The sequence below is a fragment of the Ambystoma mexicanum genome, chromosome 6q (assembly GCF_040938575.1).
Source record: "Ambystoma mexicanum isolate Mex_15411 chromosome 6q, UKY_AmexF1_1, whole genome shotgun sequence".
In the NCBI taxonomy this organism is placed as follows: Eukaryota; Metazoa; Chordata; class Amphibia; order Caudata; family Ambystomatidae; genus Ambystoma; species Ambystoma mexicanum.
Genome location: NC_090937.1, coordinates 43422859 through 43445157, shown reverse-complemented (window position 1 = coordinate 43445157; position 22299 = coordinate 43422859). Strand labels below are relative to the sequence as shown.

The 22299-nt window shown below is 48.8% G+C and overlaps 1 protein-coding gene across 1 annotated transcript in view; it reads left to right on the top strand.

Moving 5' to 3' along the window:
- METAP1 (methionyl aminopeptidase 1) overlaps positions 1-22299 on the top strand; it is a 673612-nt gene that overhangs the window by 183769 nt on the left and 467544 nt on the right. Inside the window, exon 3 of the mRNA XM_069630447.1 lies at positions 2088-2200. Coding sequence (XP_069486548.1) covers positions 2088-2200 — 113 coding nt within the window. The remainder of the gene's footprint in view (positions 1-2087; positions 2201-22299) is intronic.

Genomic DNA, 22299 nt, shown 5'->3' with positions numbered 1-22299 from the left:
TTGCTCCGGCGTGGGCTCGGAGGACGTGGTACCCGGACCTTCTCGACTTGTCCATCTGCCCTCCACGTCATCTTCCCTACCGAGACGATCTGCTCTCACGGGAGGGGGGGGGGTCAGGTTCTCCATCCAGAGGTCAGATCCCTCAACCTTCACGCTTGGTTTCTGAAAGGTTGAGGTATAAGGATTGGAACCTCCCTGAAGACGTGATGGAGGTGTTGCTCTCGGCCAGATGGCCAGCAACTAAGTCCCTGTACCGTTGGCGTAGGTTCTGTGACTGGTGCAGGGTTAAGAATGTGGATCCTTTTGCATGTGACATTCCAATGGTTCTCTTTTTTGCTTTCATTGGCCCACAGGGGCTTGCAAGTGGGTACCGTTAAAGGTTACCTGGCGGCTCTGTCCATATTTAAGCACTCGTCTGAAGTGTTCCTATTTTAAAATCCCTCTAATTTCTCAGTTTCTGAAAGGGCTCACTAATGTGTTCCCTCTGTCACCTTTCCAGGTACTCGGTTGGGATTTGAACCTTGTTCTCAAGTTTCTGATGGGTGCTCCGTTTGAGCCTTTGCATTCATTCCCTTTGAGACTGTTAACTCTTAAAACTGTATTTTTGGTTGCGGTTACTTCCGCTTGCAGAGTGAGTTACAGGCACTTTCAGTTAAGCCACCCTTCACTGTGTTTGATAAGGACAGGGTTGTCCTTGGAGTTTGTGCTTCCTTTCTTCCGAAGTTGGTGTAGGAATTTCATTTAGGCCAGAAGGTTGTTCTTCCGGCGTTTTATCCTCCTCCACATCCTGGTAAGGAAGAGGAGAGGCTCCATAGGCTTGATCCTAGGAGAGCGTTAAGCTTTTATATTTCACGCATGTCCCAGGTCAGAGTGGACAATCAACTCTTCAGTGGTTATGCTAGAAAACGTTTGGGACAAGCTGTGACGAAACAGACTTTGTCTCGCTGGATTATTTTGGCTATCTGAGTGTTACTGTCTACTGCCCTGCAGAGGGGTGTTCCTATTCGTAACATCTGTGATGCAGCCACCTGGGCTTCGGTACATACTTTTGTACGCCACTACTCCCTCGATTCCATCCGGGGGCAGGATCTGGCCTTTGGCAAGGCGGTCCTTTACTCGGCAATTTGATTGGGCATTCTCAATTTCTGTTTTCTAAATTCTTTTCCCACCTCCTTGCATTGGTACTGCTTTGGGAGTCTGTCATAGATATGGAATACGTCGGAGGACCCAATTCCCCTAGAAGAACAAGTTACTCTCTTACCTAGTAATGTTCTTTCGATGGGATGGTCCGACGACTTATTCCATATCGCTCCTTCCCCGCTACAGAATTTCTTATGCGACTTCAGCTCACGTTTCCGCAAGGCTTTGTGTGTCAGACTGGCAGAAGACTGGTGCCACACGTTCTGGGGAAAAAACTACAACTGAGGCTACGGCCGTCGTGCGTCCTACTTATAACATCCAGTGACGTCGGCCATCGGAGTAGGTCCTTGAGGGCGGCATATCGACGTCATTGACTCAGGATGCAGACGCCGAAGATTTTCCGAAGCAGCACAGCTGTGGTGATTAATGTCATAGATATGGAATACGTCGTCGGACCATCCCATCAAAAGAACGTTACTAGGTGAGAGAGTAACTTGTTCTTCTTCCAACACAGAAACCGCTTGAACATTATTCATGCAGTCACTGTGTGTAGGTGTATTGCTACTCAGCCTGGTGATGCACCCTGCTTGACCACTTCTAATTCGATCACAATCTGCATGAGAACTCCTTATGCCACCACCTGTTTTGTTCATGTGGTGAAGGCAACAAGAAGGACATTATTTTACTAGTGTTTCACCTTGTGTTTGGTAATCTGTACAAGTAGCGATCTGCCAGGGTAGTAGCTTACTGCTGTAGACAAGCATAGCTTTCGTATACAAGAAGAATACTAAGAATTAGCTGCACAGATATTTCTATGTAGCAGGTAGTATAACAGAATAAATTAACTTATGTTTGTCTGATGCACAAGTTCCTGAGACACTATCATTAATCACTTGGTTTATGAAGCTCCAATGTCAACGTTATTTTTGATTACTTTGATTTTTCAGAAGATGAAAAGGCGAAGGGTGAGGTTTCTCCATGGATGGTAGAGGGGGACATAAACACAGATCCCTGGCCTGGTTACCGATACACTGGGAAATTGCGGCCATATTATCCATTGGTAAGTGTGCAACTGTTTTAAAGGCTGTAAATAAAATTAATTTGATTGGCAGTAATCTTTGAACTGTGATAAAGAAAGCTCTGTTTTTTTGCACTTGCTTGAGGGTTCATTGATTTTAAATTTATTTTGTTTTACCCCTGATCATCAAGAGTAATTAATAGGGTTGATCTATAGTAATCATGGTTTTCAAAGAAAACCAACGAATAGCCTATCGTCTTGCTTCCCACAGCATTTAATCAAAATATTAAGCTTTATTGCAAATCTTCTGTAGATATGTGCCTTAGTTTTGAAAGGAGTTGCAAGCATTTCTGCTTCCTAGTTCTCAGATCTGTTCAGGCACAGGGCGAGTCTAAGCTAATTTCCTTTTTTACTCTTGCACCTTCTCTCTTGCAAATGAATGGAATATATTGCCAAGTTGTGCACATCCTGAAACTACCAATATTGGAGTTCTGCACATACCTTTACAAAACACTATTGCCTAGACACTCATTCTAGGTTTGATTCTCAGGTGGGACAAGCAGTACTAAGACATCTTTTCACTACTGTTCTCACATCCCACCTCCAACTCTGGGTACTGCTAGTTAGTCTATGCACAGCATATGATTCTAAGCAGATTAACAAGCATCAGAAGACCTGCATTACTTACCGTAAAAGCATTTCTGATGATTGTATCTGCTTAGATTCACATGCGCCCATCCTTCCTCCCCGCTCAGATGGAAGGAACATGACTTCTTACTACTTTCTTTTCTGTACTCACGATGGTCATAGGCTCCCTCATGGCAGAAAAAATACAATCGGAGGGACATCGATGCGTAAGGGATTTTGGGTACACTACTTGTCACGATAGTGTTACAGGCACACCCATGTCGACGTCCCCTTTTGATTCTCGAAAGACAAGATGCAATACTCTGCGGTTACACCTGGATGTCGGACTATATGCACAGCATGTGAATCTAAGCAGATACAATCATCAGAAATGCTTTTATGGTAAGTAATGCATATCCTCTTACCTTTTTAAAACTATTTCAGAACAAATTAATCGCTGGAAGCAAATTGGCTGTCTAACCAATATTCCAACTGGAGAGGCTGGCCACCTTGATTTATTACCATTTCCGTTATGCAAGTAATTCTGATAAGAACCAGGCCCTGCTTTAAGAAAGAGAAAAATAAAACACTTAATGTATCTGTAAAGGAGTACATACTCCATGTCTTGTCAGGAGGCAACCATTCCAGTTTTCTGGCAATCCTTCTCCTGAAAAAGGACTTGGTTATTTGCTAAAATCCTAGCATCATGTTAAATGTTTAAATAACTTAAAATATTGGAAATTAACATGGCTCCCTTATCAGGACGTCCTTTCACAACCTGTGATCACAGTTGCCTTCCTTTGGGAGATCAGAACCTTTTGATGCCAAACATTCAGTAGAGTAGATTAGAATTTACTACTACAACAGCTTTTTCTAGTCTTCCCAACTGCTGCTTCCACACAAAGCAATAACAAAAAATGAACTCTCGATCCAGCATCACTCGCCCTGATACTTTTAGATCTTTCACCAGCTTTTGATACGATTCAAACATGCACCCCTCATCAAAAGGATACAAGGAGCCAGGATTAGCAACACAGCCACCATGAAAGATTCCTTCCACAGAACTTAATCCACATGGCTACCACCCTTCAGCTCAACATCAAGCACACTCGCCTGTGGGGTTCCACTAGGCTCATCCCTATTTCATCCTTTTCACCACTACTCTTCAACATTTACTTGAACCCACTCTTGAAAGGGACATGGACTCACATGCTACGACTATACAGATGATACTCCAATCACCTACAAAATCGATACCAGCGAGGACAGACTCCAAGCCTTGTCCACTGCCTCTCTCAAACCATACATTGTTGAGCAACAGCCTTAAACTGAAATTCTGATCACACCCAACAACCTCTCTAAACAACTGGATATACCATAGCCTACTGAAATGGGAACCAGTTCGGAATCATCCAAAGTAGTTAAAAATTTTAAAATTTGATGGACAATGACCTAACGCTGGAACCGCAAGTCAACACAGTGTTGAAGAAAGGTTTCTTCCACCCACTTACATACTATCTAGTGGATATTACTCTTTCTCTCCTTCCCACAAAGAACACTTGCCATCAGACCTCTTGTTTCATCAACAATCTACTGAGCCAGCAGGATCTACCTTGGAATGCCTCACTACCACACCCAAAAACTGCACTGGATCCAGAAGACAGAGGAACGATTCCTCCTATGACCCAGCAAGAGAGAACACATCACACCAGCACTACAATCCCTAAATTGAGTGCTAGACAAGAAAATGATCTATTTCAAAACAGTTTGCATTGTTCACAGGGGCAGAATTCCTGCAAGAAAAAATCCCCCGTCTACAGACAAAAATAATCCTTAATTCCAGACGCACATCTTGAACCCAAACAATATCGAAAATGTGATATGGTGGATCAGCCTGTTTCAACATCTGCACAAAACTCTGGAACTCCCTCCCTAGGGGAATATGCTCAATAGAAGAACGCCTGAATAGCACTTAAAACATGGCTCTTTGATTTGCCAACTGTTAGGGGAGATGTCCTTTTTGCTGCTTTCCACCCCATAAAGATAAATGGGACGCCTTATCTTTTTGCTATGGTTTGACTTCTCACCTGTCTTTTTGGAGGCAAGTAAAGGCTTCTGTATACTTCTCTTTTCTTTGTGATCATTCTTTTACTGATACTGATCAGTCCATAAGACTATCAGTACTGAGACTCTCAATTAATTTGTTATATTGTTACAATTGCACACATACCCTAAAGGGAAGTGCGGTTATGATCCTTATAACGTTTTCTGTAGTTGTAGATGAGCTGGTGGCAGGGGATAATTTTGTACCGCGTTTTAAACTTTATACTTCTGCACTTTTGCATTTACCACAATGGGCTACTAAAGGTGGGTAGCACCCCAAGATGGCCGTGCCACAAGGTTTTTGCTTGTCCTTTGGCCATATTGTTCCTTGGCCTTCTTTCTGCCTTTGCGGCCTGGAGCTGCTATATCTTGGAAGCCCTTTCCCAGGAAAGCTGCTCCTTTCTCAGGCACAGGCTGCTTGTCTGTGAGCCCGGATGTGGGGGGGGGTAGGGACTTTTTGGCCCACTACACATCCTGGTAGCTGAAAGACTGCAACTCTGTTGAAGAGTTTTCTTATCTTCAATTCATGTAATAAAGGTCTTATTTCATTAGATCCAGGAAACGAGACCGCGTTTAGTCTTTAAAAGCTGAGCAAATTGCCTTGGGTTCCCAACTTTGCAGTTCTAGTATTGAACTATAACGTGAAGTCTCAATTGTTCTGATCTTTCACTTTTGAGCTTAGTTGTTAAAAAGAAACTGCGACTCTTCCCTTGATGACTGGAAAAGCACTTCAACACAAACGCTTGTAAGGCATGCCTCCCTGCAAGCACGCAGCATGTCAAAAAAGAAAGTTAAACGTTTAAACCCGTTGGATCCCCAATGCACAGAACGAACACTCACTTGACCTGCCGGATCTCAGACGAACATTCGTTGCTGTATAGCTTCCGAAGCCGCCTCCTCAGATCCCGACATCCGGGTAAACGCACGCAATGAAGAGATCTTCAGATCCATTCCTCTGATGTGGCTGTAATGACTGCAATTAATATCTGCTCCACATTTAACAAAAGACTGCTTGGCTCGCGAGGAATCTATTAATTTTTAAACTGACTGTATAGGTTAGTATTGTTATATCGAGCACTCGCGCAGAGTTAACATTAGTCTGAACCATGAAATGCGCTCTTAGTTAGAATTACATGCGCACTGCATTTTCAATAGAAACAAAATTTCCTTTAGCATAACGTAGCTGCAACCTTTTAGAGATATCTCTAGAAAAGCTAGTGAAAAATCAGCAAACGGCAATGTAACATTGAAGCTGATTCTTCTACTCACTTTCCTTATAAAGTGTGACAACTTTGTATAGAGTTAAAGTTCTTTAGTTTAACAGTTATCTCAAGCTTCCTGCTGTAGATCTCGAAAATCTGCTCCCTTGTAGATTGAACTCTAGATTTCTTTGTTACTCTTCTGTAGTAACATTTTCAGGAGCTCCTTACTTTGTGGCCTGCTCAGGACTCAAGATGAATGAAAGGCAGTTTGGAATTCTGAGCAGGGTTCCAAACTACCTCAGTTGACACCAAGCCAATCAGGGCCATGTGCCCCTCCTTCCCCATCTTGCACTGGGAAAACCTTGGGCTCATGAATAGATTGTCAAGGAAAACACTTGTAGAGAAAATCATTTCCCCCAACAACAGATAGACTTTCTAAACCATATTTCTCCCATGTCTCACACCAGCCTTCATCTGCCTCGCCCTCTTCGAATGGAGTGTGTCTTTCCAGGTATTCCTCAGCTTATATTTCCATTTCCAGCAGCTTCGGAAATGTATCCGGCAGAGGGCGCTGCGCGTCGATGTGTCGACTCGATGTCCCTTGGAGGCCTCCCTCTCAATGTCGATGTCATCGATGGTATAAAACACGCGCAGCGACCGTTGGCTTGAGTTCCGTTTTTAAAACATGTATAGGATATCCTACACCCGACAGTTACTCCTCCTGAAAGACCGAAGAAGACTGCAATCAGATGGAAAATTCTACTGCAGGGCTGGTTGGGGGGGGGGGCGATGAGGAATCCGTGGGAGGAACATCCAGTCGAAAGAACGTTACCATGGGTAAGTAACATGTTCTTCAAATGGATTGTGTCCTCCTACGTATTCCTCATCTTATGATAAACTCCCAAAGCAGTGAATGTATCTCTGGAGGAGGGAGTTACAATGTTGAGACTCATAATAATTTAGGAGTTCGTTCATAGGTCTGTGTGCACACAGTGTAGGACTGCCTTGCCAAATAAACCTTCCCGGGTGGAGGAAGAATCCAGATTATGGTGTTTGGTAAAAGTGTTTACGGATGACCATGTGCCTGCCGCACAAATATTTTTAATTGGACACCCCTCTGTAATGCAGAGGAGGTAGCCATGCCCCTGGTTGATTGAGCTCTAAGACCCTGCAGGGCATCCTTTCCTGCTGATCTGTAGCATTCAGATATTCCTAAAATGATCCATCTTGACAATGTTTGTTTTGAAATTGCCATACCAAACTTGTGGCCCGTATAACGTACAAAAAGTTGGTTGCGTCTTATTTTAGACCTCCTGGAGATGTAAAATGTCAGTGCACGCCTTGGATCAAGCCTTGTTGACCTCTCTTCCTTTCCAGGATGAGGATAAAATGAAGGCAATATTATTTTCTCAGGTAAATAGAGCTCTCACACAATCTTGGGTAAGAAGGTCAGCTTAACCTTAAGGACCTAGAGGTTCTAGGGGTGAAGCCATCACCCTACATAAAATGTGGTAAAAAAATTACAAAGGGATAGCACCAAGTGTGAGCCCATCCCCAGCGAACATTGGAAACAAACTAACATCTGATCAAGGAACATTTGCTTTTTTAGCTGAATCCGCCAGGCCTGCGAAGGCAAGAGACTTTAAGTGAAACGAGACTTGGCTGCGCGAAAAAGAGTTGGGGTTACCCGTGTTTTTGGCTTCGACATTTGTGCCCCGGTAGGTGCACCCACACATGCGGGGTACTGTTTTTCATCGGGACATCTGTGGGAACGCAGGACGGTAGGCCATGTGTTGTTGGCGGTGTGTTTCGGTAGGTGACCAGAGTAAAAGGTGCAGAAATTGTGGGTTTTTCCCCCCAAATTTTGATTTTGCCAGGGGTTCTGGGTAATACATTCTGGTGCGATTTGTGCAAGTCAGACCTCTGTGGATTCCCACAGGTGTCCTCATTTGGGAAATGCATGGGGTTCCCTGCTTTCCTTGCTGTCTTCGACACCCTAGACCCAAATCTGTAGGTTGTCTCCCCAAACCCTTTGGGGGTTACAAGTGGTGTAACCTTTTTTCTTTTGCACCCCAGTAGGTGGACCCACATTTTGTGCTGTACCTTTTTCAATGGAACACCTTTGGCAACGCGGGAAGGTACGCCATGTGGTGTTGGCGGTGTGTTTCGGTGGGTGAGCCGAGTGAAATGTGGGGAAATTGGGTTTTTTCACCACATTTCGGACTTTGACAAGTTGACAGTTTTCTGTGCAAACCGGCCCAGAATTTTTTACGCAAGTCAGACCTCTGCGGATTCCCACGGGTGTCCTCTTTTCGGAAATGCATGGGATCCCTGTTTTCCTTGCTGGCTTTGACATCCTAGGCCCAAATCTGTAGGTTGCCCGCATGAACAAAATGTGCTGGATCCCCATTCCTCCCCGGAGGTGACTGTCACGACCCTTACCCCGAAGCCCCCCCTGGCCTACCCATGGGCCAGGGGGAGCCTTGACCCCAGTCTCCTCTAAATCCCAACCAAGGCCTTCTTGGGGCCAGGCTCAAACTTAATAATGTGTTTTTGCTTGGGAACTACTTTTTGTTACTGTCATTCAATGTGGAAGCATCCACAGAATCGGGCTTCTTGGAACCTGGCTTGCAGAAGGATGGTTTGGGTGTGGCACCTTGGAACTCTTACCTGGACTTCTTTCTTGAAGCTATTTAAACCACACCCGACTGGACTGACACGCTTCGCGTTCGTTTGCAATACTGCAACGTGACGCTCGCCGCATACAGCTCCAGCCACGAAACTCGGATAAACAGAATCTGCAGAAACAGAAAGAAGACATTGTTAGAAAATGTTGCAGCTTACCTGAATTCAATCATTAGCGGTTCTCAGCTCTTCTGACCGGCATCCTGGACCAGCGCTCCTTCGGATCGACGGACCGGCAGAAAGAGAAAGACAAGGCTTTATACATTTTACACGGTTAACGAACTCCGCCAAAAGGCTTACCTTCCCACTCGCACTTCATTCCGCAACATCTCTGGAATACTACACTCCGGCGGAGCACCGCGACCTGTGAAGACAAAAGATAACAGGTTAGCAAAGGCAAGGCACCTTAGTGCTGCATTAAGCGCCAACTCGCTTCGTCTAGGCACTCCAAAAACGCTAATACTTAACAGCGAATCCAATTTATGCCACGAATTGGACTTCCACGTACCTAAGGAAGAGAAAAAAGACATTGTTAATTCCAGAAAGGCATGCTAGGACAGCAAAACATCACAGCAATAAGACCTATCTGAAAGACTAGGGCCGGCATAAGTGAAGTAACTCGATCGCCATTGCCCGCAAAGCACCATGCGCCCCTGCCGAGACAGCAGGACAGAGAACCTGCCAACATCAAGAACAAGGATTATTCTGCTGGTCACTACTGGGCATCGCAGGGAGGGATACCTGGACACCGATTGCTGGGTGGCGCCCCCGTGGAACCAGGTGAGCGTAACAGTGACACCTGTAACGTAGCACAGCCAGAGCTGCAGCCTGGGCTTGTAGACGGACAAACCACATGGTAGGCATCCACTCCCAGGGAAACACCAATGTTCTGCTGGCATGGGGGACAATTTGTGGCCTGCCTCTGCAATTGTGTCCCAGCCCACCAACAATAATCACACAGCGTTGCAGCTGCTCGCGTAGAAAAAGCTGTAAACAAAACAAAAAACATGTTACCTACGGTCACACCAGCAAAAACAAATCAGTACTTTCCAAGCAAGCTTCCCCCCCCCCCCTTGCAACCAATCCCTGGTGGTCTACTGAACCTCACCCCACATCCCCCCCCCCCGTGAAAACCCATTTGCCCCTTCCTACGGGCAGATATCTGCCTCCAGGGAGGGCTACATGAGGTGCCCCCCCCCTCCCCACACTCCATTTGGGGTGGGGGGAGAAGCCCACCCCAAAATGTCAGACAGGCCCCCCAATGGATGGGGAAGAAGGGTTTGGGCACCCTGGGGGCAGATTGGCACACTAATGTGCCCATCTGCGCCAAGGGAAGTTTGGTAAACAAAGAAACAAATTGAAAATGGCAGGCTGCACTTTAGTGGGGGGGCTGAGAGGCACCCTACACCGCCGGGGGAATTTTGTAATGTGAAGGGGGGTGCACCTCTCCACCCCCACCCAAATTGGAGGGGCAGCACATCTCATGTAGCCCTCCCTGGGGGCAGATATGGGGGCTGTCCTGCACTCCTCCCTGTGTTCAGGTGTCCCTTCCTAGGAGCAGATATCTGCCACCAGGGAGGGCTGCATGACATAGCCCCCCACCCACAATGTGGGTGGGGGGAGGGGGTCTGAAACCCCTTCCCATTAGAAAATTCCATGTCGGTGGGTCAGTAAGGTTTGGGCACACTGGGGGCAGATTGGCACACCAATGTGCCCATCTGCGCCAAGGGCAGTTTGGTAAACAAAGAAAAAAATTGAAAATGGTACACTACACTTTAGGGCGGGCTGAGGGCACCCTAAACCTCTGGGGGAATTTTCCAATGTAAAGGGGGGTGGCCCCCACACCAAATGAAAGGGGGCCATCTCAATCAGCCCTCCCTGGGGGCGGATAAGTGGGGGGCATCTCATGCAGCACTCTCTGGGGTCAGATTCCCCTTCTTAGGAGCAGATATCTGCCCCCAGGGATGGCTACAAAGGGTATCCCCATTTCTCCTTGGGGTGAGGGGGAGAGGGCCACCCCCTCTTCCATAAAATTAATCCCTGGTGGCTAGTCGCCCCCCATCCAAATCTCCCTTTTGGTGTTTTATTCTTCCATTTTGCTCCCTTCCCTTGGGGCAGATGATCAGCCATCTGCCCCCAGGGTTATCCATATGTGCCACCATGCTTTGAGGGCTGGGAGGGAGAGCTGCTTACTGTAAGAAGCCCCCACCTCCCTCCGCTTCTCAGACAGATCCCTGGTGTCTAGTGGGCATTGCTGGGCGCGGATCTAGCGCTCTGCGCCCAGCAATGCTTTCACAAAAGGTGTCGTTGGAAAGGGGAGAATCTCCCCTTTCCAACAACACCTCCCTTGATTTCCGGCTTGAAATACAGCTGGAGATTGAGGGGAGAAGGGCGGAGACTCGCCTTTCATTTTCACCGCGGCAGCCCGAAATGGCTGCCGCAGTGAAAATTACATTCACGCCGGCGTGCTTTTCGCACGACGATGTGAAATTGAAGGTAATCCAGCCCCCTGGCAGTGAGGGGGGACCTCCCTCTCACATAGCCCACGGATTGTATTAGAGTTTTGAGCGATCCCTGCTTTGCAGGGATCGCCCAAAACAAGGTGCCAAAAAGGATGAGCGATCTCGTCCTTGGCACTACGGAGGTAATGTTAGGGATGAGAAATCTCGTCCTTGGCACTTAAGGAGTTAATCACACATTAAAAAATGAATCAAGCAGGTGATACTATTGCACAAGACTGAATAATACATTTATTTCTGATGCTTGTGAATCTGCTTAGAATCACATGCTGTGCATATAGTCCGACATCTAGTAGTAATCGCAGAGTATTGCGTCTTTCTTTTGAAGATCGAACAGGGAAGTCGACATGGGCGTGACTGTACCACTATCCCTAACATGACGTTGTAATGTACCCAAAATCCTTCACGCATCGAGGTCCCACCAGAAAGTTTTTTTCTGCCTATTTAATCTGTCGCACGTGCAGAGGTCGTATAGCATTTATATTGCTTGTCTAATTTAAGCGGTTTGCACTTATTTCATCGGCTATTCAGTGACTGATTCCTGCTTCGCCGACTGTCCTTCTACTGGCGACTCCGCGACCGATTTCCTTGCGGCCTCGGCCTTGCAGTAGGCATAGTGGGGCTCTGTTATTACTGACTTTCTTCTGAGAATGCCTCTTATTTGCCCCTCTTTCTTTTTCCTTTAGTCTAGCTGCCGTTTCACTGCGTTAAGGAGCGAGCGCCCTTTAAATTCTGCCCAGTCTTGCAATGGGAAATTGTCCTGGAAAGACACCCATTGCTTGTGTAATTAGGGCCTCCCTCGTGACATTGACGAGCAGCATTGCAAGGCCTGTAAGCTTTTTTGGTTTAAGACTTCAAAAGACATACATTCTGAGCGGTGGATGGCCTATGCTACACAGGCTGAGAGTAGCGCCCCACCAGCGCAGTCGCCTTGGACGAGGAGTCTGTCGGCAGCGAGGGCTCAACAGTGGAGCATGTGTGTTCCAGCGTGCCCGTCCCCAACAAGCATGTCTTCGGTAGTGCGATGGGGAAATCTCACCCCGGCAACTAGGGCACACTCGCTACACCTCCTAAACACACAACCCCTACGCTTTCCTCTGCGGATCCACTGAAAAAGCCTTCGACAACCGCAGGCTGTCAAATGTTTCGACTGGGCCTTCTGAACCTCGTTCTTTAGCGCCCTCTGCCCACCTGCCATTGCGACCTGCACACAGCATGAACTTTTCTTTGCGCGCTCCTGTTAAATCATCGGCCTCGAAAGACATGCTGAAATGGGCCCATTGATCTAAAACACTCCCGAAATTTCAGGAGAAGCTCTCTAAAGCCTGTTCTCACAGTTCTGACCCTAAAAAGGCCTCCCCTTTACCTGAAGGGTGTTCTCTGGCCTCTCCTCCTCTTTCCAAAGCCCTGCAGCAGGGTCCAGTTCCAGCTGCCCGGCCTTTCCCTCCCACTGATGAGTCCACATCCTCTGGGTGGACTAGGGAAAAATGTGAAGCATGTATGGATAAAATGGCTGAGTTTATCAACTTTACAGGCTAGTTTGATGTGAACCTTAAAAGACGTAGGTCTGTGGATCCTTGTCCTATTCCTTTCAAGTCCCTGAGGCTCCTTTCACCTGGTGCTCAATTTGCATTCCCAGATGAACAGCGTCCTCAGGAACCTCCCATTGATGTGTTCCAGGAGGACCTCGACCAGGACATTTATGTTCCTGACTCATGTCGGGCATCTCGAGACCCAGACTGGGACCCTGCTTTTGATCAGGGCACTTGGCAAACTACCCCGATCTGTGATCCAGACATCTTTTTGGACCCGCCTCCCATTGTTCAACCACTATTGACGACCAGATGCTTTTTAATAAATTTCTCGAAGGCAGCTGAACATTTTCAGATCACCACCCAGGAGGCCTCCCTGGCTGGGACTTCAAAGGACTTTTTCTAAGGAAAGGTCCCGGTCAGCCAGGCTATTCCACTCTTAAATTCAAATTCAGTGAAGAAACACCTCGCTACCTCCTTGCTGACGCCATCAGGTCAAAGGCCTTAAAACCTCATCCAAGACACTCTTGGAGTCAGTCCTGGCGCCTTTGGCGCCATGCTCATAACCATCATGAAGACCAACATTAGAATGGGACTATTTACTTGGGACTATTTAACTTGGGTGTGGGGGGGGTTTCAGCCAACATGGAGGCACACATAGCTCAGTTACAAGGAACTGAGCTAGGAGGTCTAGTCTTTTGGGTGTGGCAGGCCTGGGACTACTTTACCTGGACTACTTTGGGTGTGGTAGGCCTGGGACTGTTTTACCTGGACTACTTTACTTGAGACTATTTAAACCACACCCAAACAGCAGAACATGCTTTGCGTTATTCTGCTGTTGGCAGCGTAACACTCACCATGTCCAATTCTTTGATGCCAGCTTACCTGAAACCAAGGACCTGCAGAGAGAGAAAGAACACTACGAAACTTACCTGGAACAGTAGCCTGTCTTCAATCCATCGCTGACTTCACCTCCACTCACCTGAAGGTACGAACTCAATCATCCGGCACCGCATGCATCCTGGAATACCGTAACCTGGAAAGAGGAGAAAGAAAGACAGCATTAGTAAGCGTTTACTCACGTTTCCTCCCGAATTAAGACAGCCACACAATTCTTACCTGGGTAGTCCTCTCCTGGTCAGTATTATTGCTGGAACATTACAGTGCTCGGCGAGGCACATCGCGACCTGCAAGGAGAGAAAAGACACAAGTTAGCAGCATAAAAGGCAAAACGGCGCCGCACATCGCGCATTACTCACCGGACAGCATCGCGCACACCGCCTTTCGCCTACCGGCCCATGCTCCTTTTCAAACTGCATGATGACACCAAAATACCTTTCTATACCTAAAAGGAAAGAAGTAAGACATTATTATTCGAACTAAGAGGAACCTAAGAACTGCATATAAAGACTGTAAAGCAGCAAAGCTACGGAGTCGCAGAAGGCCTGGATTCCCATAAGGGGGCTTGCACCAGTGAAGTAACTTGGTCCCTGCTCGCCCCCCACATCTACGTGCCCCTGCCACGAGGAGCAGGACGGAGAATCCACCTTTTACGATATTAAGGTGAGAAGGCCCAAGGGGGAGGAAGGAGTTGAGGCCAAGGGAGGTGGGAAAACATAAAGACAATCTGGTATTGAATCCAGCTCTCCTATATTGCAGATCCATCTTTAACCAGAGGCCTTACCAAGGGAACGGGAGAGGGTTCAAGAGTGCAAATCATCCAACCAGGGCTGGGTGGCGTCTTCATGGATACCAGGTGAGCGTAACACTCTCTGGTCGTTACTACTACCGGAAAAGGACAGGAGTACAGTCTCCTCCAGAAAAGGATTGCAAAAAGCTGTACGCTCTCGGCAATCATGTCACCACCTCTACTGAGTTTTGCACCCGGATGACCAAGAACCCGACGCTCCTTGCGATCTTTACTGATGTGCAATGGGGAATGGTACAGGAAGGCCTCCAGAACGTCCTGGAGCCAGCCTGCATCCAAATCCTAACTGTGGTTACTGAAGGTTGAGCATATCCTGAAAAACACCTTGGATTTGACTGAAACGGAGGGACGCATCCTTGCACAGGGGACACTTCTAAAGGGCCATGCCTGGCTGAAAAATTTGGGGTTCAAGCCAGAGACTTGGACTTCCCTCAATAAGCTGGTGAAGTTTCTGCTCTTTTTGGTAAATTCGGTCTATAAGGCTCTGGAAACTGCTAAAGTGCATGAAACTCTCAAATCCCTTAACCAGATGTCGGCCAAACCATTTGTCCAGCGAGGTGCATTCAATAACGGCTGGTCCTTTAACGGGCAGTCCTTCTCCTGTTGCTCTGAGGGGCAGTATGGGGTCAGGAGCCCCTTGGTTTTTCGGTGAAGGTACCTCCAGCGGATTCCTGTTCCCACAACAGCAGGGATTTCGACATGGGAAGGGTAAAGGGTGAAACTCTGCAGCCAGAGGCACCCCTACTCGACCAGCAAGTGACTCTGCAGTACAGGGTCCCCTCCCATGTCTCCCCTGTTGGGGGACGTCTGACATCTTTAACCCACGCATGGGATGGGATCACTTCAGATCAGTGGAGACTCAAGACCGTCGTTCACGGGTACTGCATACAATTCCTTCTAACATCCACCCAGGTGTCTGCACCTGCTTCTAGACTAGGGGGCAATGAAGGTCATCCCTCATGTTCAGCTAAACAAGGGTGTTTATTCAAATTACTTTTTGTGCTGTGAAGGCATCTTGAAGTAAGACGCAGCCAACCGATTCAACTTTCAGGATGAAGTAAGGCCTAACTTGCCCTATGCTAAGGTCGTATTTTCTTACCTAAAGAAAACCAAGGATAGTCTGTCAGTAAGTTCAACTCAAGTCTGTCTGTGTCCAAAACCTATACTTGCCCTAAATATATATAATGTGTAGGGATGTCAGAAAAAGAAAGTTCAAAATTAAGTTCCAAGTTTCTTCGAGCTCCTGCCCTATTTTCAGCTTCCCCTTCCCCAAATTCAGAACAGTTCCAAAAACGCCCCGGGGTTCCCTTCCCCAAGAAATCGGCTTTTCCAGCTTCAGAACTACAGTTCAAATCGACTTGCTTTCAGAACAGTTCCAAATCAACTCCTTAACCATCCAGGCTTTTCAATAGTTCAAAGGTTGCTCTTTCTGTATTTCTCATTCACAAGTAACTGTGGCAAAGTACCAGCTTTATTACATTTGCTTTTCTGGTCTCTTTTTAAAGCAGGCATCACTCGGTCTAGGCGCAGTTGTCGGACCACGCGGTCCACCCATTAGAGGTCACGTAACCGATAACACTTGGCACTTTGTTATACTTATGTATTCTTCAGGTATTTTTTCCAATACAGGTTTGCCCTCTGAACCTGTGTCGTTGGCCAACACTTATTTCAGATTCTCCTCGGCAGTCTTTTGGCTTTGCCACACCTGTATCTCATGCAGCTAGACTCTCATTGACAGTCTTTATGCTTTGCCATAACTGGTATCGCAAACAACTCACTTCGTGGTATTAACTCTTTTTCCACCCCCTTGCTTTCACTTTCTTCATAAGTGCTCATTGTTTTGTCTTCTACCAAAACGCCCACCGTTGCTGGCCATTTCAGTTTCAGCCCATGTAGAAGTGAGGTGTGGGTTATATGTTGCCCTTCGTTAACTCCTGATTCTGCTGCTATTTCGCTAAAGGTCTTTGGTCTTACTTCAATCAATATATCGCCCAGTGTCACTACCAATCTAGGCTCCCAGTATTTCTGAACATTGCGCCTAAGCTGAGTATACTCGCTCCTACGTGTAACCAGTGGGATCTGGGGTGAATAAGGTGCGTCTTTGCTCAGAAAGCGGCAAAATCTTTGCCACATCACAATGCCAAGTTTCAGCAGTAGAGGAGGCCTAGGATCTCGTGAAACCTTGTTCATGCCAGTTGTAGTAACTCTGTATCGTCAGTCTGTTCATCAGATAACCAATACATGGCAAACTTTAGTTGGCACGCCCCCAAAATTCAAACTCTTGAAAAAGGTACTATGTATATTATATGGGAAGTTTGTAAAATAATGCAGCAGCCTCGGGAGCGCCACCATTTTCAACAACGCAGCCCTCCCATTTAGTGACAGCAGCGGTTTGGCCCAGAATTTCATAGAGGTCTCTATTTACTCTTGCGTCCCGTCCCCTTTCCTCCATACTGCATGGGTGTCCCCCCTTAAGTTGAGGCGCAACCCTGGGAGCGTGCGCTACCCTGTCTCCGCACACCGGCGCCACACCTCAGTCCCCTTTTCCGTGTCGACAGGAATGGGCCGATTTCACCAGCGCTCCTGGGTTTGGCTTCGGCCATGTAATTCCCTGCACTCGTCCCTGTATTCTTCTTTTTTTTTTTTGTCATTCAGGTACTTGGTTCTCCGGCGTCATGCTTCTCCCTGGTGCATGTTGATTTCAGCGGGCTTCCGCAGGTGTCCAGCCTGCAAGGGGCTATTCCCTACGTCCGACCCCATGCTCTTGCGTGGCCCTGACCACGGCTGGGAAGGTTGTACCGCGTGCGATGGACTGACTCCACGCGCACTGAAGAACAGGCTAGCTAAGTGGAGGGAGCGCTTCCAAAGATCGCCTCCAGAGGACTTGAAGGACTTCGTCAGACAGAGATCGAGGCCCAAAGGAAGGCTGATATTTTCCATCGCACTCGTAAGGGTGGCTCCTTTCCAAGAAAACACCAGAGCGGGAGGAACCTCTCGGGTTCTCGCACCGGCACACGTACCGAGGCAAGTCCAGCTACCGGCCTCATGGCCGTCAGATACTTCTGGGACCGGTGCTGAGGGACTGCAATGTTCTTTTTTACCGGTGTTCACATGAGGCACAACGGTCTTGTACTGACATTATGTCTGAGGGGGCACCTGCACACAGGACTACCAGCGACACTGCCGAGGGCAGTACACCTACCAGGCCTCAGCCTGTGGTGCAGGGTAGGCCTCATGCTCCAACACCAAGAGTCTTGGAGGAGGCTAGGCCCAAGGAGCCGTGCACCACAACTTCAGCACGTGGCAAGCAGTTCGACAAGATGGGCGCCGCTTCAGACAAGATGGCCGCTCGTCCGATGCCACTCCTAGAAACTGAGCAGATGGAAGAACGGGTTTCAAGGTCAGACTGGTGTCAACCGGGTATGTGGCCTACAGTGTATCCATCAGCAGTGCATTGCAGGTTCCCCCTGCAAACTAGACAGTGTGCTCTGGCCCCAGCCACTCAGTCAATATCTCCTGCCACATCTTAAGCCTCCGAAGATAGGTTCTTCGAAAGGTTCCTGGCGCTGATGCAAACCCCACAGATGGGGGCCATACTAAGGGATGCAGTCAGGGACTTGGTTACTCCGGTCGCTCCACCTGCGCCTATAGTCATTCCTCCCATGGCTCCGGCACCACAGGCCCCAGCGCTGCCATTGCCGGCTCATTCGATTCCGACTCCCCTGCCTCCCACAGTTCAGGCAACTTCGCAACAGCTTCCGGGCTCAGTCACCTCACCTCACCTCACCACACCACACCCCACAACGCCCAGCACTCCTCCAGCCGCGCCGGACAAGCCAGACACTCTGGTGGATACAAATGAGGAGGACGACAACCCTGACACGCCGTCGTCCTCAAAGGCATTCCACGACGTGCTTGTAGGTCTGGCAGAATATTTGGGCCTTCCTCATCCTGGGGTTGAGCAGCCCGAGGAATGGGTCTTGGCAGAAGTCCTCTCCGTAAGACCCCCTACGAAGACTGGAATCCCGTTGCAGGAGGACGTAGTTGCCTTGGCCAAGAGCGGAGGTCCAGGCAGCCTGACCGTTCGCTGATGCAACATTGGTGCAAACAGCAAAAATGGGCGGGGAGGGGGTGGCAGAGTAAGGGATTTTCCCAGTCCCCCTCCTCCGCAACATCATAGGGAAAGAAGGCATGACACGCCCCTCAAACCCGCCCACCCCACCGCTCCCCACCGGGTCCACGTCTCTAAAGTAGGGGTGCAGGCTTGCGCTCCATGCACATTTCAGGCTGCAGAATTTTGTGGACCCCGGGATCCTCTCTGTAGTCTCCACAGTGTAACGCCTCCCTAGCCCAGCCTCTCCTCCCTCCTCCCCCTCCACTCCCACAGTTTGGGACAGCAACTCTTTTTGTGGAGATCCGGTCACTTGTCCAGAGCCGGGCAGTGGAGAAAGTCCCAGCCTCCAAGCGACCCTCTGGCTTTTACTCCAGGATTTTCGCCATTCCGAAGAAGAACCAGGCGTGCCTGAGAGTTGTGCTGGACCTTTCCACCCTCAACCTCTCCCTACATCTACAAAAATTCAAGATGGTTACGCCTGCTTTGATAGCGGAGACATTGTGCAAGGGAGACTGGTTGTGCTCCCTGGATCTGAAGAACGCGTACCTACATGTCCCGATCTGGCAGCCTCATTGTTATCATGGGCTACCATTTCCAATACAAGGTGCTTCCTTTCGGCCTCAACTCGTCCAGCAGGGTTTTTTACCAGGCTGAGGAACACTTTATCAGCCTTCCTCAGGTCGCAGAGCCACCACATCTACCCGTACCTCGACGACTGGCTCGTCAGGGCGACATCCCTGGAAGCAGTGCACCATACTTCCCACGCTCTTATGAACATGCTGCAGAAGCTGGGTTTTTCACTCAACCTCAAGAAGTCGCAGCTGCAGCCCACGCAGAGACTGACCTTCTTGGGTCTCATTTGGAGCAGGTGCTACGAGATGTTCCCTCTGAGGACAAGATCACGGCCCTCAAGCGGGCCACTGTGCACTTCCTCATCAGAGAAGTGACCTCGGCCTGCTGGTACCACCACCTACTGGGTCTCATGGCAGCAGTCCTGTTGGCCACCCCCCACACGAGACTCAGGATGAGGATACAGCTGCACTTTAGAGCCTCTTGGAACCAGGAGCGGGGCTCTCAGTCAGAGATGATCAGCGTTCCTCCATCACTTCACCCGGACTTCACATGGTTGTCCAGGGATTATAACCACCTGGCAACCTAACCTGCAGGTCACCATCACCTCAGACTCCACTATCGCAGGTTGGGGGGGGGTGCCACCCTGGACAACCACTGCGTCCATGGCACCTGGACCCGGCAGGAATACCACATCAATTGGCTGGAACTGAAGGCGATCTGGCTGGTGCTCAGAGCCTTCCTTCCGGTTATCGAGGGCAAGGTTGTCCTCATTGAGACAGACAACTTGACAAGCATGTTCTATGTCAACAAGCAGGGAGGTATCAGACCCCCCTCTTCACCCATTGTGCAGGCTCGTAGTCTGCATGTGGGATTGGGCTCTGGAGAACAAAATCTACCTCACGGCTGTCCACCTACCGGGGGAATCCAACCTAGAGGCATACCGGCTCAGCAGATTGGGGGCAGACGACAGAGTGGCAGTTGAATGACCTAGTACTGCAGGAAATCTTCTACAAATGGGGACACCCCCAGTTGGACCTCTTTGCCTCATGGGACAACAGGAAATTCCCACTGTTCGCTTCCTGGTATTCCAGATTCAGTGGGACGGAATGAGAGCATACGCCTTCCCGCGCACTCCACTAATACACAGGGTGATAAGCAAGATCAAGGAATCTCGCCACCTCAGCATCATTTTAATAGCACTCTAGTGGCAGGTCAGGCCATGGTTCTCGGAGCTGCTCAGCCTCTCAGAGGCCGCCCATTCACCTTCTGATGGGCCCAGCCCATCTTTTGGCGCAGCAGGGGGGCAGGGTCATCCACCCCACACCACAGAAACTAGCCCTCACAGTGTGGTTCCTGAACATGTAACGCTAGGTCTCCTCCGCCTCCCTCAGGCTAATCTAGAGCTCATACAGGGCGCCTGGGGCAAGTGGACCAGGTTCTGCCACTGGGCAGACTCGAAGGGTATCAACCGCCATGCATGTCCCTTGGACGAAGTGCTCTCCTTGGCGCACCTCGCCCACTCTGGCGTGCAAGTGGACACTTGCCAAACTTACTTGGCAGCCATTGGGACTTACAGAAACTCGGAGGGGGTTCTTTTCCTCTTCCAGCACGATTATCGGGAAACATTTGACGGGACTCGCCAGGCTTTACCTGCCTATCAAGGTGTGACCCCGTGTGGGACCTCAACATAGTTCTGGGTGCCCTGGCACACAAACCATTTGAACCAATGGCGTCTGCAGGCATCAGGCTGGTCACCATTAAGATGGCCTTGCTAGTAGGCCTCACCTTGCCTTGCAGAATCGGCGAAATCCAGGCGCTGGCCGCCCCAGAGCCATATACTACGTTCCACAGGCATAAAGTAGTCCTGTGGACACACCCAGCATTTTCGCCCAAGGTTCCTTCCGCATTCCATCTGAACGTAGAAATAGTGCTACCTACGTTTTTTGCTGAGCCCAAAGATGAGGCACAGAGTTCTGCAGTGCCTTGATGTCGGGCGTTCCCTGAAATTCTACTTTGACAGGACCAAGGGCTTCTACAAGACGGATGCACTTTGTCACCTTCGGCGGGTCAAGACCGGGGTATCTGGCATCTAAGGCCTCCATAGCCCATTGGATGGTCTTGGTCATCAAAGAAGCTTACGAGGGACAGCATAAGCCACTTCCGGCCAACATGCACGGCCACGCTTTCAGAGCCAAGCGAACGGCCATCACTTTCCAATGGCATGTCTCCTGGCAAGTCATAAGCAGGTTGGCCACATGGGCCACCCCTTCGGCTTTCTGCAAGCACTACTATCAGGATGGTGGTTCTGGATCCGACGCGGCTTTCTGAAAGGCGGTTCATAGAAACTTGTATGCTTAAGGAGTGTCTCCTCTCCACCCTGGGGCTACACTCCGTTGTAATCGCCCATGCAGTATGGAGGAAAGGGGACAGGACGTAAAAGTAATTGAGTTACTCACCGTAGTGACTAGCATACTCTTAGTCCCCTTTCCTCCATACGTCCCACCAATCTCCCCCCTAATAAAACTGGTGTCATTAGGCAATGTTAATCAATTGTCGTCCAGTCTATGGGGACTGAGGTGTTGGGCCGGATGGGGGAGTCAGGGCAGCGCATGTTCCCAGGGCCGCACCCCTGCGTGCCTCTAAATTTAATGGGGAAGGTTTTTTGTGGTGAAAAAGGTTCCGTCTCCCGTCCCCTGGAAGGGACGCCCATGCAGTATGGAGGAAAGGGGTCTAAGAGTATGTTAGTCACTATGGTGAGTAACCTATAATTTCTCAGTGTCTCCCTGTTTACCATAACATTTTGGCCTCTGTAAGGGTGTAAGTGTCTGATACAACGGTGCCCTGGTGATTGACAAAGACTTAAACAAACACAAAGACACCCAGCTCTCCCTAACTCTAATAGGGGTTTCCTGCCTCTAATCAGGAACTAAGGAGTCGGTCAGAATGTCCAAGTAAATAGAGTCCACCATTGTCAAAATTCCTACTTCTATCCCTCACACTTGTAACTAAAAAGAAAAGGGTTGTGAATCTTCTTGGTCCAGAATACTGTCTCCCTTCTTCTGGACAATGAGCCACAGT